Here is a 19580-nt window from a genome sequence, read left to right as displayed (position 1 = left end):
TCCCCAACTTCAGTCCTCAGGAACCACTAACAGGTCATGTTTTTAGGATTTCCTTATTATTGCACAAGTAATAATTCAATAATCTAGGCAATGCTAAGAAAATGCTGAAAACATGACCTGTTGGTGGCTCTTGAGGACTGAAGTTGGTTGAGCATAGTTTCCCTCATCATATTCTACATCATGGCTTCACTCTTCACAATCTACAGCATGAATATATTCATCATACTCAGTATACATTATACCCTGGTATTAGTCTGCAATATGGCCACCTGCCCATCATTTTCTAGCATGGCTTCTCAGGCTACAGCATGGCTATCTTCCTCAAAGTCTACAGCATGGTTGTCTTCTTAATCTGAAGCATGGCCACCCACTCTCCAGTTTCCAACATGGCTATCCTCTCATTCTTCTACAGCATGGATATTCCCTTCATAGTCTATAGCAGGACTGCCCTGTGCCCTATCTTCAGTCCCCAGTATAGATGTCATCTCCTCAGTCTCTCGCATGGAAGCCCTCTCCTTTAGTCCCAGCATGTAGGTTTCTGCTGTATTCCCTGCATGGCTTCCAGCTCCTCTGTCTGCAGCAAGCCTGCCCACTCCTTAGTCTCCAGCATGGCTGCCCACTCCTCTGTCTCCAGCATGGCTGCCCGCTCCTCTGTTTCCATCATGGATGCTCACTCTTCTGTCTCCAGTATAGGAGTGGTGGAGCTGATGGTCTGCTCCCTAACACTCTAAGGGGTTAAATGTATTTTAAATCCATGAATGTTGTCAAAGGTAACACCCACTTGGGCTGCCGTTTAGCCTAGGCCGGGTTAACTGTATTGGCCGGCCCAGTTTTGAGCGTTAGTGCCATGTTCAGGAAGTGACAGCTAAATTCAGGACAGTAGTGTGAAGTGACAGCAGCAGTCTCACACCTTGGGCTGCTAGGGACAAAGCGGGCCTAATATTCGGGGCAGTGGATTGTCAAAAATACCCTTCTGTATGCCAGCCTGGGGAACCGTGAGATGGACATTGGGACCCTTGGGCACACTCAGCCTGTGAAGCTACAGGGAAAGATGGACTCTATGAGATTGAAGGTTTTTCAATCTGGGTCCACTGCTAGTGGTGGAGAAGAATTCCTAGTGCTAGAGAAGATAGCAAGATGGACACTGTATCCATACCGAGAACTAAGGCTGAAGTTGTGTCCTGTACCTGTGGGAAAGACAACAACCTGTTGGGTCTTATCCTGTATGCCTGTTTGTAAAGACTGACAAGTGTCCAGTAAAAGTTTGATTGTTTTTACAAAACTGATGTCCCCTGGATTGACTGTTGCCAAGGTTCCAGAAGAGGAAAACCTGGAGACAATGGAGGCCTGCAGGGCAGAAGTAAGTGTGATGTCCCACACACACAGCAGACCACCGGGACATGGACACATATTGTCTGTGGAGCGCCAGAGAGACTGGGAGGAGCAACTCACCCCCCGACTACCTCGCTTGGGCACATTACACCAGCATGGCTGCCCGCTCCTCTGTTTCCAGCAAGGCAGCCAGCTCCTCTCGTTCCAGCTTGGCTGCTCACTCATCTGCCTCCAGCTTGGCTGACCGCTCCTCTCTCTCCAGCATGGCTGAACCCTCCTCTCTCTCCAGCATGGCTGAACCCTCCTCTCTCTCCAGCATGGCTGAACCCTCCTCTCTCTACAGCATGGCTGCCTACACCTCTGTTTCCAGCAAAGCTGCCCACTCCTCTGTCTCCTGCAAGGCTGCCTGTTCATGATTCTAATGCATGGCTCTGACCATGCTAGCCCTCTACTATAGCCTTCTTATTATTTATAGTATTACTCCATCGGCTTGTTAAGCACCATCACTAGTCTCTACTGGCGGACACAGACAGAAAAGGGCCCCTGTGCAAGAACAATATATGGGCCCTTTGCGCCCGAGAATTCCTAAAAATGCAAAATTGCACCTGCTTTGGAAGTAGAAATGGGCCCCCTTACCTCTAGGGCCCCTGTGCGACTGCACAGGTTGCACCAATGATATGTCCACCCCTGGGACTCTCCTGTGCTGCATTTTAGCTTGAGAGCCTGCCCTTGTATCAGTAAGCATGGCCTCTTTCTATTCTGCTTTTTCCCAACTGTTTAGTTTTCCTTGGGATTGTCCCGTGAAATAAGTAACACAGTTAGGAAAGCTCATGCAAGTTTACATGAAAATATGTGTATGGAGTACACTGTAGTCCTAGTCTATCTTCCCCTATCTCCCCTTCTGATAGATGATCACCCACCCTATCCCCTATATCACATCACGGTGCTTATATATTGCTAAAGCTCCCTACTTAGTAATAGAGACATGAAATCAGAATGTTTCCCCCCCGGCTCCATCCTCAACAACCGCAGGCAACATACGGAAAAAAAAGTGAACCTACAAGGAGTAGTTATTGTGACTATGAAACCAATATTATACCAGTTCAAATCCATCATCTGAAAAGGAGAAAGGAAAATAAGTTTCTTCTAGATGATTACCGGTAATTGGTGGCAGCAAAGAGATTGTAACGTTCACATTTCAGCCTCTAACCACAATTTACAAACACAGGGCACGATAGTCTCAAAACAGCACAACTGTACAACATGACTAATTTATCAAGTGCTAAAAGCAGCCAAGCCAAGGATCCCAGGCAGACAATGGAAGTCGTCAAAGGGAAAGAGACTCTTGACATTTAAAGAAACAACGCTTCAGTCGAGTAATCAACCAAATTATGAAGCACAGAACGCATAAGTACAGTTGTACACACCGACGGGCAAATGCATAGAAATGTATTGTATTATTTACATCCTGAAACGTGCTGGCCACGAGGTACTACAGCAAAAAGTCAAGAAGTAGAGGCAAGTGCGAAGAAACTTAATGGGAAACTTTTAGCTACGAGACGTGACCAGTGAAAAGTGAGACGAGGAGAACATTATTCTAAGTGTCATCTTCTCATTTGTTATTACCATTATGTTAGATATTTAGAAGATGAGGGAATTTATTGAGAGGATTAATCAGAACTTAGTGAGTCATGTTCAGTATGGTCCTTATCTAGCAAAAGACAGTAAGAAGTGGTTGACTACTCCTGTGTGGCTTCTTACTAGGTTTCTGATGCTGTGCGGATGAGGATTAGAGCGGATGGTCCACCTGTAAAATCACAACCATGATGATTCGTAATCGTTTCCTGATGTGGAAGTAAGATAAAGAAACTCTAATTATCAAGAATAGAGTGGTCCAATGCCATTTTTTAAAATTATTTAAATGAATAAGTAAAAAGCAGCATGGGATCCCCCCATTTTTGACAACCAGCCAAGCTAAAGCAGACAGCTGAGGGGCTTGTATTCTCAGACTGGGAAGGGGACATGGAAATTGGCCCTCCCCAGCCTATTAGATATGCCAATTCTGGCACTTTGCCCAGCTCTTCCCACTTACCCTGGTGCAGTGGCAAGAGGGGTAATAGGTTTAGGGTTGATGTCAGCTGTTTTATTGTCGCTGACATCAAGCCCAAGGGCTAGTAAATGGATGACTACTCTCATCTGCTCTTGCTTCTATCACCTTTTTACTGCCAGTCACAGCTGCTGGCTCACATGCTGTCATCTGACAGTGTGGGAACCGCAGCTCTCTGACCGTCGGTAACTAAATTACTGCTGATCAGAGCATCCCGTGTTTCCCGCTCTGTCACACAGATGACTGTGTGGGTAACAGCCAATGTTTGGGGTGCCGAATCTGAACAGTAACACAGACTTCATGGAGAAGTCCGTGTTCGGCAGGGCCGGACTGGCCATCTGGCAATTCTGGCAAATGTCAGAAGGGCCTGTCTGGTCATGGGCTGCCTTGTCTGCTATGTTGTTAACAGAATCGGTGTTCTCAAGAACACGGAAGAAGCTTTGGGCGAAACGCGCGTCGGGGCGCACGAGGGAGAAGTGACCTACCCTATCACCGCAGTATCCTGCCTATGTGGGTATTGACTGTTTAAGGTATTATGTTATTTGGTAGGAGTATTATAGCCGCCTACTTCTGGCTGGTGATTTATCATATGGACGGGGATATAATGTGTTTGTGGAGTATCATTACCACCTCCGTATTTCCATATATTGGATAATATCATTACTAGCTGTATATATATATAAATATGGGTATATGACATTAGGCTTTCCCACAGTAATATGTACAGATATATCACCACTGCAGGTTAAGGTAGCCATTATTGGTATAGAATAGTAGGTAGGTTATTCTCTTTCAGGACACTGTCATATTATATCATTCGGTCATAACTATTTACTAAGGACTTTTTTTGTGAGGGATTTTATAAAAACTGCAGCAAGCAGCCAAGTAAATGAAACATCACTGGAATCAGGGTCACTCCCCCTACATCATGCTGCTCTCAGGTCAGGAAGCAAAATGTTTTGATGGGTTTCTATTAAGGACGATAAGTTATTGTCAAAGGAGTCTAGAAGTGGCTTTTTACCCTCCTTCTATTATGAATGTGTATGAGTGTTTGGTAGGAATAGCTGTGGGTCAACAGTTATCTAAAGTACAGTATATGGTCAGCATTAGAACTACTATTAAGTTTCTGATAGTCTAGGGTCACAATTTCTTTCCCCAAAGGTCTTAGTTTAATCACTATAGTGGGTGCTGAAGTAGCATCCACACCCAAGTCCTGGACTCTAAAGCTCCTCTGCCATAGAATAAAACATCAGTAGAAAAAATAGTAGGTGGTCTTCCATTAGAGATTTTACATTGGGACCAGGAGCTTCCAGTAACACATCTTCTCCATTGCCTATCTACTTTTTTCTTAGTGTAAGTCATCATGAATGGTAGCTTTATTTGGAGACTTGTTGCGCACGGATCAGGCACCCAAGGGACTTGGGGTCAAGCATAGGCCATGGCACGCAGAAGGCTATAAACACATACTTCTGGAGAATAAGAACTGACTAAGAGGTAGGGTCAGAAGAAACTCTCACCAGCAATTAAGTGCAGGCCAAGAAGAACAGTGAGAAGAACCTACTTCAAACAGACCTTCAAAATTTGTTACATAAAATCGACCTTAGAGAATAACCACATTTTTTAAGTAGTTGGACACTTCTCCATATCAATCTCCATTTCTCTTTGTATAAGAGGTCATAAGTGGTAGCCTGATTTGGAGACTTGAGAAAAGCTGTTGCTTAGATCAGGCAACCTTCACTTGGAGTCATGGATCATGAAGTATGATAAAAAATAACCTACTTCTGGAGATTAAGAACTGACCAGAAGAAAGTCTGACCAGCGATCAAGAACAGGCCAAGAAAATTGGTTAGAAAAAACCTATTTGAAACAGGCCAAGAAGAACGGTGAGAAGAACCTACTTCAAACAGACCTTCAAAATTTGTTACATAAAATCAACCTTAGAGAATGACCACATTATTTCAGTAGTTGGGTAGTTGGACACTACTCCATTATCAATCTACATTTATCTTTGTATAAAAGGTCATAAGTGGTAGCCTAATTTGTAGACTTGAGAAAAGCTGTTGCTCAGATCAGGCACCCAAGAGACTTTGGGTCAATAACCTACTTTTGGTAGATTAAGAAGTAGCCAAAATGTGGGTTCCTAAAAAAACTCTCACCAGAGATTAAGAACAATTAAGATTAAGATCAAGAAGTATGGTGAGAGAAACATATTTCCGTAAAAATTCACTATATGAAATCAACCTTAGAGAACAACGACATTTTTTTTGGGATCTACTTTTCGCATTGTATAAACTGTCATTACCCTTGTAGCGTGAGAAAAGCTGGTGCTCAGATCAAGCACCCAAGAGACTAAGTGTTATGATAGGGCCAAAAAGTAGAGTTAAAAAAACTACTTCGGGGAGTCATGAACTGGCCAAGATGATTGTCCAGGAGAACCGATTTCCTACAACCCAAAAAATGATTTGCCTAAGATCAACCTTATAGAACAAACATAGTTTTGGTGTAAATTCAACAACCCAAGTTTATATACATATAATTATTAAGTTATTTTAAAGTTGTTACAGAAAAATATGACTTCAAACTGCGATAACGGTTCTGGAAGTCAAAGCTGTCAGCCTTAGTTATGCCCGCGACTACAGTATGTCTAATGACACACACTGCTTTTGTCTTCAATCCAGATGTCATCTATTGATGGGAACATTTGATCCACAGGTGCATTAGTGTCTTTATATGCCAAAACAAATTCCGCAGAGAACATAAGATTTGAGGGGGTAATGCTATTTTTGTCTTTTAAGGTAACCATCTCAATTGTTGTCACAGAGGTGACAACAGCCTTTAAATCAATGACAATATTTCAAAACTAGAACAATTTTTCCTCAAATATCCGGGACTACAGAGAGATGTTCTTATTTTCTGAAGGAATCAAAAAGTGTTTCTGCAGATACAATTACAGACTCGGCATTTATGTAACAAATGATTGGAATCTTTGTATTTTCCTTTTTTCACAACTTGAGAAGAAGGCTGTAAAAGTCCAAAATTAAAGGAGTTGTCTAATGATAGCAAATCATGATGCTGCTTTCTTCTCAAAATAGTGCTATTGCTGTACATGAGGTGTATATAAGTAGTGTCAGTTGAAAATGGACTTCCACACTTGGACATTGCACTGGTTAGTCTCTCTATGGCAGGATCTAAGGAACTCAGGAACTCACTGGTATTTGCTAGAGGAGAGAGAACATTTTGAAATTCGAATTTGACAATGTCACCGAACTTTACACAAAAATTATATTTGCAGAGAATAAATTTGTGCGAGAGAGAAGACCCTACTGACCATAAGAGCTTACACTTTACAGGAGAGAAAGGACTCCGCTGACCATAAGAGTTTAAACTCTACAGGAGAGAGAGGGCCCTGCTGACCATAAGAGATTACACTCTACAGGAGAGAGAGGACCCCACTGACCATAAGAGCTTACACTCTACAGGAGAGAGAGGACCTCACTGACCATAAGAGCTTACACTCTAAAGGAGAGAGAGGACCCCACTGACCATAAGAGCTTACACTCTACAGGAGAGAGAGGACATCACTGACCATAAGAGCTTACACTCTACAGGAGAGAGAGGACCCCACTGACCATAAAAGAGCTTACACTCTACAGGAGAGAGAGGACCTCACTGACCATAAGAGCTTACACTCTACAGGAGAGAGAGGAAATGCTGATTGTTCCTTTATCTTTGTATAATAATTCTGTTTCTCCATTTTCTCAAAATCCACTGGTGAATGTTTAAGCAAATGGAAGGCAGAATAGCCTGCACTTACAGCTCTCCAGCCTCTCCTGCTCCTCCACCCAAGAGCTGGAGCCATCATACCCAGAGGAAACATATGTGTAGTTTGGTTCTGATAACATTTTGAGAACTGGACGTCCAATCAGCATGTGTCACCCTTGGGAATGATGGCTCCTGACCAATATCTAGGGTGGGAGAGCAGGTCACAGAGAAGAATGACCTATTAGTCACTGACAGGAAGCAAATGGAGAGAGGCCAGTGAATAAGCGAATGGAGAGAGGCCAGTGAATAAGCGAATGGAGAGAGGCCAGTGCACTGTAAATGAGGGCTATGCCCCCGGCACTTACAAGCTTTATTGCCTAAACATGCAAACACTTGCCAATGGATTTCTAGAAAACAGAAAAACGGACTTATAGTACAAAGGTATAGACATAGTCAACATTTCAGATCCTTAAATCAGTTTTTTCCAAACTCCAGGTCATGTTTTCAGGATTTCCACAGTATTGCAAAGGTGAGAGAATTCTTGATGCCTTGATGAAACTTCCATCACCTGTGCCATACTAAAGAAATCCTAAAAACTTTACCTGTGGGGGCTGTGAGGGTCTAAAAATTTGCTTACTGAGACTCCAGAGGTGTCTAAATAACCAAACAAGCTTAGGTCAGAACCAGATATATACTAGTTAATGACAAAATCAAGGCTGAAGAGAATGGTCAGCAAAAACCAGATCAGAATTGAGGAGTGGAAGATAGAGTATTCAAGAAAAGGGTCAAAGAGTCTGAAGTTAGTCCAAAGTCAACATCCAAGGTTACCCCACAAGAACAGTCCAGTAATATCTGGGTTTCAAACCAAAAAAAAATAATCTAAATTTGTGCACTTGATAATATATATAGAATTCAATAACTGGCATCAGGTGTATTGAATAGGAAACTCAAATAAGGAATTTGGACCATTGATTCGCTGTCGAACCCATCCTCTGATTAGCCAGCTGACCAGTCATACAGACCAGGCTTATACTGGCCAAGGAAGGTGTCAGAGAATTGGAGTGGAAAGTCAAGTGCACTACACAAGTGGGTCACAACATCACAACCTGTTGCACTTAGAAGACCAAAGAGAAGAAACAATGGAAAAATGGCCTTCACTACGCAGCCGAAGATACCAGTATATGAAACTAGGAAATACCGTTAGATAAGCAAGGAGATTTCCTGCAGTTTATTGTCAACGCATTTCAAAGTTAACATGATTTGTGGTTTGTCCTGATGAAGAAGCTTCTGAACTTTCAATAAACCGCACAGAAATATCCTTGATCTCCCGATTCCATCCACCTGTATTTCATCCCCTTCTCTCCACTGTTTCTTCTCCTCAAATTAACTTGCGGGTCTGCAGCAGCTGACATTTTTCAAGCTGTTTGAGTTGATTTGTTTTACACAACTCCATCAGGCGAGCAATTCCCAGCACCCTGATCCCCCTTATACGCCAGATAAGACCCAAATGCGTTATTGTTTTTCCAGCTTTTCTACACTTTTGAAGACCAAAGACTCATTTCCAAGTTCTCTGGGCAAATGCACTTGCAGTAAGGCTCCAAAAAAGCTACTTTATTAATGTCACTCGGTTAGAATTATATGTCTACCAACATTCTCCACCATACTTTATAGCCACATGTCCACAAAAGTTGAACTCTAAGGTTATTTCAGCGCTAAATGAGTCTTCTGGAAGTTGGGATTCCAAGTGGTGCACGTCCAATTGCTACTTGTACACTGAACTTCTAAACTAGACCTGGCTTGTTTGGTTCTTCAGCACCATCACCTATTGTACCGATACCCGGCTCTACTTTACTACTGTTACACAATATTTGACACATTTTGCTGCTCTACTGAATATCTTCGGCACCCATCTGATTTCTGCTCAAATTCCCGCACAATACTTTTGGCTTGACAACCTAAGAAGTCAACGTACGAGCAATCCACAAATAAACATTTGCTTTGTTTACCTTGAAAAAAGGCTCCGGTCCAGAGGCCAAAAAACATTGGTGTAAATAAAAAATATTATGTTGAACACCAAGGCTCCTTCATTTTTGCAGCGCAGCCCGCCTATCGTTACACCTCGAACTCTGATAAATATACATCTGGAAGAACTGTCTCCTTCAGCTACGGGGCAGCGGATAGTCACACTTCTTTAGGGGTTGTGCCTTGACTCAACGCCTCTGCTTCTGTCCCTATCCAGTAGGGGTTTCCACTATCCTTAAAGTGTGTCCCCAAAAGGAAGCCCAGCGATCTGTAACCTGTGGGAAAGCCTGGCAGTAAGTGTTCAGCATTCCTGCAGCACCCCCACAGGGAAAATTAAGCATTACACATTGTAGATTCACATCAAGAGACAGTCTTTGTAAGCACGCTCAACTCTGGCTACCAGATGAGAAACCTTTACAGTGGACTTCATAATAAAATCCCGTATTGGTTTAATAAAAAAATAGGACAACCTTGATAAATACTTCACAATAGTAGAAAAAGACTCTACATCCATTTTCACAGGGACCTATTGCTGCAAAGTATTTGCGGAATGACTATGAGTATCTTGCCACTTTAACGTCAACTCTTTGATCGGATAAAGAATAATATAGATTACAAACCTATAGGTCAATATGGATAAAAAACACATAAAAAAACAACACACAGCACAGTATATATAAAAGACTTCTTCACACTGGAGGAGTAGTCTAACATCGCTTAAAACAATACCAACGGAAAACCTTCTATTAGAGAATAGCGGTGGGGACACTAGACTAAAATAGAAATGTTTGGCAACGTCTCAGATTGCTCTGTCTTTCCAAAAGGCAATCAAATGTTACTTTTTTACTATCCGTGTTACCGCTCACATTTCCCAATCTATTGTGCGTAGAACAGGATCTATCAACCACCAATCAGTTCGTATCTTGTATGGAACAATGGACAGATAATTCCTCGTTGACCCTTGGACCTTAGCGAAGAACACAAATACCCTGACTTAAGAATATACAGATAAAGAATATAGACTTTAAATAAGTATTGATTAGGGTGAGTCATAACAATAAAAAAAAATCTAAATAAAAATAAGTTGGATACTTCTGAACTCGTAGTAAATGAAATGTAACGACCATCGTGAATTTCCTAGATAAAAGTTATCTGGCCAAGGGATTCTAGAAGGGTTGTCTACGATTAGGAAAACTTGACTTCTTTCTATAAAAAATGCAACCCCCTTCACGCTCAATTGGTCAGCATCCTTACATAGAAATTTTTGGAACTTCCATGCAAACGAATGTGCAATCACCTCTCCATTACACACAGGCCTGGTTCTCAAGAGCGATGCAGGTCCCACCACTTGGTCAAGTTGATATGCCATTTATGTGCAAAATAAGAAAACCTTTTAATGATATTCTACCTGTAAATTAAATATTTGCTCAAACAGAACCCTTTTCCTTTACAATAACAACTTTGTATTTTGGGCTTTATCTGGCCAAAGATATGACACTTGCCCCCCCAAAATGTTTTTTTATGGTTCATCAGGATGTGTCACATTTTTTACAAAAATTGGGACTATTTTTCACAAATGGACTTGTCCTTATCATGAGATGCATTGACCTTAATTGTGGTGTAATATAGTTAAATAGTTTTCTATGAGAACAGTATGAAAAAACTACTACCCAAACTTGACGCAGGCCTGAGAAAAGTTCTTACCCATGGATCGGCTTGATTTCTTACGATGAATAAATAATAGTTGACCATCACTGACTGGTAGCAATATTGTTACTGGACTCATCCTATGTATGTCTGTTTCCCGATTATCTTCCCATCTCAAAATCACATTGGGTGGCTATCAGCCGAAGGATGGTTCAGATAATTGTAGCTATCTCGCACTCCCTATGCGAGTGGCTGCGAGATAAGGATCGGCAGATGGAAACTGGACAAGTCGGATAGTAATATACTGATACTGTCTGTTGTGGAAGAGTTAAGAACCTCCATGCACATTAAACTGTTGGCTGCACATGTCGACATTGGCAAGTTTGGCCAACACTAGTCTAATATGGAATAGCTTAAAAATTGGTGGGGGTCACTACTGGGACATGCATTGATTTACAAAATGGAACACTTTTATTCTTGTTAAAATGGAGAACATGCTCAATCTGCACCATTCATTCTCTACGGGCTTCTGAGAGCCAATTTTTCCAACAGCCCCACATAGAATGAATGAAGTAACAGTTTGGCATCTGACCTGCTGTGCCATTTTGGAAAGGGGATGAAAGTTCCCCATCAAGGATAAAAGTCCCTCATTCCGCTGATCGGTCTGGGTTCCAGCAATTGGACACCTATTGATCAACAAGTCTATCCTGTAGAATACTAAGTCCACACACCTCTGGGGGCAGCTAAGAAATATGGAGCCCAAATTGATTGGGCCTTCAAATGTTAAATGTCTTCTAATTTGTCTCTCCTTGACATCTTTTGGTAGAGTCGAGAAGACCCAATAATTATTAGATTGCTGTTCAACAAAAAATGACGGGTTTGGCTAACTTTAATGTTTAATGGGGCCTGTAAGTGGCTACACACAATCAATACCTGTTGGTTAGCTACTAATTTTCCTCCTTATATACATAGTCATGATTTGGTCAAGTGTGCATATGTTTCATAGTGAGTAGAGGGGAAAAACTGCTGGCATACACCTCTCCTTTAAGAACAAAGGATCAGACATGTTGAAATTCTACATGTCCATTCCATTTTTTAGCTGAAATTAGCCAAGCAAACTGTGTGTGAAGACTTCATGCATATTATACTATGGAAGTTAGCAATATTGACTGACATTAGCAACCATTAAAGTACACTTAGAAAAGATTCTGTTCAAACTATGGGACCTTTACCCATCACTGGAAAGAAACGAGTGCTATGTTGGGTATTATTACCCTCCTTTGTTCCTTTATACTGCGGCTACTTGAAAGGCATAACCCAATGATCATCTTTATTATCAATTCTTAGTGATAATCGAGCACTAAAATGCTCGTGTGCGAATCGAGCAGGTCGGACGCTCGAATGGTCTTGACTCAAGTATCGAGTATAATGAAAGTCAATGGGAAACCCAAGCATTTTTCTGGAGGACCCTAAGAGGATGGCTGGGGGGAGGCAGGACAATTGCTGAAATGGATGGAAACAGCACTGAAATGGAACGGGAACAGCATGGGGAAGATGCGTGGACGCATCTTTGCCTCCCAGGTCGCTGCTGGGAACAATGTTGTCCACTTTTACGGACTGACAATAGACTTGCATTAGATACAGTAAATCCGCAGTTAAAAAAATTACATGTGTTGTAAATGTTATCAGGCTGGGAAGGTCCCTGGTTATTGGGCCCTTCCCAGGCTAAAAATACCAGCCCGCATCACATTAGATGTGCCAATTCTGGTGCTTTGCCCAGCTCTTACCGATTGCCCTGCTCTGGTGGCAATCGGGTAATGGTAGTTGAGTTTGATGACAGCTGTGAACAGCAGTAAAGTGACCACTATTCACAGTAGCTGGGTAATGACCATCAGAACTGCTGAGTCTCGTTGAGAAAGGCGGGAGACACTGACGATAATGAGCATTGATGTCACTTCCCGACGCCTGTGAACAGCCGACACTTTACCACTATTCACAGGCGCCGGAGACAGAATCAAGGAATGTGGACCACATGGAATCTGTGTGGCAACATTTTGGGTAATAAATTGGTGAATGAGGGACAGTCTTTTGATTTTATTTCTGTCTTTTTATGTCTTTTATTTATCCTATTCTGGACTACTTTGGATTCACTAAATTACTGTGGACCTACATGGGATTTTTTTTCCAATAAATTGGTGAATGAGGGATAGTGATGTGGAGTCTTTATTCAAATAAAGTGTTTTTTGGTGCTTTTATTTTTATTACTGGGTTAGTAATGGGGGTGTCTGAAAGACACCTCTCCATTACTAACCCCAGGGCTCAATGCCAGTTTTGATTTTTGACAAATCATAGCGGTCATCAAACCCAACTACTATTACCCTAATTGCCACCACACCAGGGCAGCGGGAAGAGTTGGACAAAGAATTGGTACAATTAATGTGATACACCAATTCTGTGGAAGCTGTGAGACGGTAGTTTTAGGCTGTGAAGGGACCGATAACCAGGGACCTTCCCAGCCTGATAACATAACCCAGCAGCTGTCTGCTTTTCCTTGGTTGGCTATCAAAAATAGGAGGGACCCCATGTCATTTATTTATTAGGTTAAACATAAGCCCTGCGCCTCAAGATTAACTCTCTCTGAATTGTATCCAGAGGACAGTGTAATGTTTAAGACCCAATGATGCCATGTGCCGGCCAATCACAGTAATGTTAGTAACCAACATGGCTACGGCATTACCATGTATGGCAGGAAATCCCCGCATGTTTATTGGCTAACAGCCGCAAAACATGTACGGTGGGAACTCAAGCATGGCGCTCAAGCACCCACTCATCATTATCAATGATTTTTCCTGGAAAGTATGAACATGTAGGACAGTCTTTTGTACTTCCTGCTCTTCAGTTTTCCTCTTATACTTCAAGGCGTCGTTGTGTTTGTGAATTGGTCTATGTCCAGAAATTACATCTATGTAGGTTTTTTTTTTCTGCTAACTGAACTAGTCTTCCAGCATAGAGTCTTGATTTCAGGGAACAACATCTTAGCTCACAGGCATTAAAGAGGTTGTCACAAGCATATGGTCATCCATATGGACATCATAGGACCTTTGCTCGGGATGGAACGGCAATGCTGCTCTAAAAAAAGGCTCCTTTCCGCAAGCTCAAGTTTATGCTACAGGGAAAATACCTAGATGGCCTAGATGGCCATCATGTCTCCTGGAATAATCAGCTGTTTGCCGGGGGGGAGCAGACAACAGCTAATCGACAACCCTTGTGAAGGTCCTGAGCTCTTCACTAACCATAACAACAATGATATACAGCTTTCAAATTGATAAACTGCAATTGAAGTTGAGAATTTAGGAGTTTTGAAACTTACAATCGGCCCTGGTCACGATCTAGTCATGGATCCTTGGGCTTTGTTCTCTTTCAAGTTTAGACCACCCCTGCATGAAATAAAGTTTGCGTCTGTGTTGCCAATAAAGATTGACAAACTATGGATTTCTTCTTTTCTATTGAGCCGCTATAGGAGATTAATCACTAGATCCATTTTTCTGAGCATTTCAAAAATATATCATCCTAGCAATTGCTTCATTGCTTTGCCATATTATGAGGAATGCCAGGTGCAGAAGTGAAGACTGCACCGGTCTCGCTGACTTGGAGCACCAGATGGCACTCGCAAATTTTTCTGGTCAACTGTAGATCATTGATCCTCATAGTAGCAAAAACACTAATCTAGAGAAGATAGATATTAAAAAGTGATGCTATCAAGAAATTTGAGGAGGATTTATAAAAATAAAAAAAATTAGATGAAAGCCATCAAAGCCCTTCGATTTTGGGGGACCTCCCAAATGTTCCACCATAAATGGTGCGTGGAAGACAAGGATTCGGCAGTCAAAATTCAACAGCCTGTAACTTTTTTCCCATTGAAAATACATGAGCTCTTGGATGAGCCGAGTGTTCTTGTATATAGTGGAACTGGGACAGAAAGCTAAGGGCATATTCACACCACGTTTTTTTGTGAATTTTGGATCAAATTCCTCTCTAAAATCCATATAAAAACATTTTCAAATACTCGGTGAATAAGGTTCCTAATGCATTTACTGGGAAAAAAATGTCTATAGTGCCGAAGGTGCTAGTTATTTCTAGTGTACAAATGCAAAAGGACAAATTTTGAGATGTTTCTGCATGAAAAAAATCCACATGAAAAAAAAAATTCTGCAACTTGGATTTTGACTTGGAATGGGTGGATGCTCCTCTTATGCAGTTCCTTGGTACAAGGTTTAGTGTTCCTGTTCTGCTGTTTACCTCTGCAGCCTAACTGCAAAACCTCACAACGCCTATGAACGACTCTTTACATCCTCTCCAATATAGCTCTACAAGTTTTTTTTTACTTTTTTTATGGTATCAGCAACCCCTATGACCAGTAGATTGCTTGGACCTCCACCACCTTTTGTAGAGTTTAAACTCTTGGTGTCTTCAGGAACAAGATCAATACAAGACAAATAGAACAAGTCAGTGAGATCACCAGCTCGAGACGATGTCTCTGTCCAATTAAGAACAACTTGACCCCAACAGACATATTTTTGCCTATGATCCCTGTTTTTTTTTTTAGAACCGTATCTCCTCCCCTCCGTATCAAACACCTGATTTGGCCAAGCAGGAGCCACGTAGACATTTTCGTTACAGCGGAATATAGTGTTACTTTGCATCCATCATGAAAATAGTCATCCATGTAATTATAGGACATCTTGAGTCCTCCAGTCCAGGAGATACTCATACAGACAGGCTCTCTGTTCTGGATCATAAACATAGGGGTCCAAAGCAGATGATCGCCCCTCTAATAACGTATCACTTGTTGAACAGAATGTGATATATGTAAGATTTACTGCACCTTGCACGGCAAATTTGAGCTCTTTGACGTCAGTCACCGTGTTCCTCTTTTCTGGAGTCTTCTTTTCAATTCTTCGATTAATTCTTCTTTTTTTAGAATCTCCCCAGAGGTTTGAGCCACCGTGCATGCTCGGGATGTTGAGAACAGCAATTCCTTCCAGAGAGATATTTCCAAGATCCATCTGAATGCCATCACACTGTAAGGAACAAAGGTGAATTAATATATCCATTTCAGCAATTCGGGAAAGTCTCATTATAAATCTTAAACAGAATTATATATATACAGTGGGTGAAATAAGTATTGAACACATCAAATTAAATAAATTTTCTAATTAAAGCTATTTCTAAAGGAGCTATTGACATGAAATTCTCACCAAATATTGGTAATAAGACATCCAATTCTCACAGGCGATGAAACAAAACCAAAGATTTGTACGTTAAGATTATAGTTTTTAAAATGTATCATTGATTTCCTGTGATAATTGAAAGAAAATAATCCAAAATATCTCCAGCAGTCCTGCAGACGTCGGCACGGTGGTGCGCGAGTGTAGACATTGCTCAAATAAAGCCAGGCACTTACAGGGGTTACAAGTAGAGTTAAGGGAATAAATTCGGAATAAGTCGCCAAATCTGAATTTGCCATATTCGTGCCATATTGGTACCCTATTCGTGCCGAATTTATGTTTGATGATCGTTTCCGAACATATTCGGTCATTTCTACTCCCATTGACTCAAATGACATTCGGCTGTGTTTGGCGAATATAGCAAAAACAACATACGCCACTGATCATAATCAAAACCGAATTTTGAAAAATTATCTCAACTCTATTTACAAGCTCAGACAAAGAATTCAGGATTGCGTTCAAAACACATTGCTTTTTTTCCCCTTGATTTTTTTTATGAGTGTAATGTAATTTTTAATCGTGAACTCAGAAAGTTTGGAATTTTAATCAAAGGAGCTGGAACAACCTTTTTCATTTTCGGCATACTTATATGGGTTCTTTCTTCTTCAGGAGCACACAGCTGCTTTGCCTCTCGGCTTCCTGACTGCCAAAGAAGGGCAGGTGCGTTTATGATTGCCTGTCTGGACTAGCGGAAAGTTTGCTCCTCTGGTCTAAACTGTGAGTTCTCCCATGCTGTTTGCAAAGACAGCTCAGAGGAGGGCAGGGGGAGACTAAAACTGGCCAGCAATCTGAGCAGCACTCAGAAGTTCTAAAGCAAAGAGTTTGCAAGTATGTGTCTTGCCAAGAAAACTAGCCAGCTCTTCTAGCCTAGGCACAGAACAATAAAATTAAAAGTCTGTCCATTATTGAGAACTGTGAGAACTTAGAGGATTTTTAATAAAAGGTAACTTGGAAAGTCCCTTGTTTTTACAAGTAAAACCCCATTAAGAGCCCCGTAGAGGCTTCAAAGATAGGAGCCTCAGTGAATAGTTAACTATTTCCTATCTTGTATGACAACCAAATGTCTCTAAGGACATTTTGGTCTGACCAAGGAAGAAATTCTCTTTTTCTACCATCTATTATACAAAGAATAACAGACTAAGCTCTGCAGGGTTATTGACATACTTCATTCACTGTCACGCTGTGACGGTCTTAAGTAAGGAAAAGGGGCCTCAATCTGTCCCTGGAACTGGGACCCTAACTTCCCCTGTCCCTGGGGTACTCTTGAAGGTAGAGAGGCCTGAGTCTCCGACCTTACCATGCTCCTGTTATACCATGATATATCCCTTCCCCACCCCATGAGGCCTGGGATAGAAATATAAGGTAAAAAAGATACAAAGACAAAACAGTTCTAACAGAATGCAACAAATGTACAGTCACCAAAGGTAAAGAGGTATATAATGTAGAGACGGGTAGGAATGTACCAACCAAATGGGAGCAGGACAATCAGGAAAACATATACCCAAAAACACCATGCAACAATCTCCAGTAGCAGCAACGGTGTCCAAGTAGCTAGGAAGCAAAGCTTTCACTGGCAAGACAGATAAGGTCTGGCTATGCTTAGTAGGGAGAGGTAATGACCAGATCAGAAGCAGCTGAAAATAGAGTAAGTTTCTTACCAGAATAGAAAAAGTCGTTAACCTCTTCAGCACCAAAGGAAAGCAAATCCGTTTAATAAGGGACACAAACACACTGGCTAAATGGAAGATCTGCGATTCACAACGCGCAACGATCTTCTAACCCAAGATCTCCCAGGAGAATGTGACACACTTAATTTTGTTAGAGGGGTTCACGGGCAGAAAGATGAAGACAGTTTGAACTGTTTCAGCCCGTGATTGGCTAAGCCACGTTTCCTCTATAATGGGATGGGATCAAGAAGTTCAAACTAGGAGGTGCTCATGCAGTGTCCAAAGGGAGAGGCAAAGGATTGAGGAGGTATTACTTCTTTTATTTTTATTACCCATTCTTCTGAGCAATTCGTTAAAAACAATGACCTCCAAGACAACCTCTTTAAATTACATATCAGTTTTCTTTAACTCTAAACTATACAACGATAATAAAAAGTGTTGTTTTTTAAACCAGACCATCCCTTTAATGGCATGAAAGAGGAGAAGAATAGGCAGTAAATGTGATATTCCCAGCAGAAACGTACATAGAAATCATGGAGTCTAATAGCAAAAGTCCTAATTGGGCCACTTTCCTTTCTACAAAAAAAAAAATTTGGCACAGTAGGTGGGGCCATGGAGTATAGGCGTCGTCATAGAAGTGTTTATATCCCAACTTTTTAATAAAACATAGAGAGGGACATGTATTGTGGCACTAGTACAGTAATTGTGACCCTTTTGAAGTCCCTTAGTGTTCTCATCTGCTATAGTCTCCTTTCATGACACCCATGGAGTGTGATGGCAAAAAAATTCCCCCCACACACAGCATGATACCCTCACAGTGTCTTTCCCCCACATGCACAGCATGATCACCTCACAGTGGCCCCAAGTACATAAAGTAGTCCCATCCCACAGTAATATGACCCCACAAATCCCCTCCCCACATTATGAGGCCCCCAGTGACCCCTTCCTCAGTATGATGTCCTCACAGCACCCCCATACACAGTATGATGTCTCACAGCCCCCATACACAGTATGATGTCCTTACAGCCCCCCATACACAGTATGATGTCCATAGAGCCCCCATACACAGTATGATGTCCTCACAGCACCCCCATACACAGTATGATGTCCTTACAGCCCCCCATACACTGTATGATGTCCATAGAGCCCCCATACACAGTATGATGTCCTCACAGCACCCCCATACACAGTATGATGTCCTTACAGCCCCCCATACACTGTATGATGTCCATAGAGCCCCCATACACAGTATGATGTCCTCACAGCCCCTCCATACACAGTGTGATGTCCTTACAGCCCCCATACTGGATGATGTCCATAGAGCCCCCATACACAGTATGTCCTCACAGCCCCCATACTGGATGATGGCCCACATACACAATATAATTATTCTACTGACCCCACATACAGAATTGTGTACCCACAGCTTGCCACTCACAGTATGAAGCCCTCATGGTGACCCCATACAGTATGATGTCCTCACAGCATCCCCATACACTGTATGATGTCCTCACAGCCCCCCACACACAGTGTGATGTCCCTACAGCCTCCCATACTGGATGATGGCCCACATACACAATATAATTATTCTACTGACCCCCACATACAGTATTGGACCCCCCACAACTCCTCAAAGAGAATTGTGTCCCCACAGCTCGCCACTCACAGTATTAAGCCCTCATGGTGACCCCATACAGTATGATGTCCAGACAGCCTCCCCATACACAGTATGATGTCATCACAGGCCCCCATACA

General features: G+C 41.9%; 1 protein-coding gene across 3 annotated transcripts in view; it reads right to left on the bottom strand.

The window, feature by feature from the left end:
• The window catches only part of DGKB (diacylglycerol kinase beta), a 655304-nt gene that overhangs the window by 166011 nt on the left and 469713 nt on the right, over window positions 1-19580 (bottom strand). For all 3 annotated transcript variants that reach the window (XM_077268080.1, XM_077268081.1, XM_077268082.1), the window contains exon 22: window positions 15756-15951. In XM_077268080.1, the coding sequence (XP_077124195.1) occupies window positions 15756-15951 (196 nt within the window). The remainder of the gene's footprint in view (window positions 1-15755; window positions 15952-19580) is intronic.

This window comes from Ranitomeya variabilis, chromosome 6, assembly GCF_051348905.1.
Source record: "Ranitomeya variabilis isolate aRanVar5 chromosome 6, aRanVar5.hap1, whole genome shotgun sequence".
NCBI classification, from domain to species: Eukaryota; Metazoa; Chordata; class Amphibia; order Anura; family Dendrobatidae; genus Ranitomeya; species Ranitomeya variabilis.
This window is presented reverse-complemented; position numbering and strand designations above follow the sequence as displayed.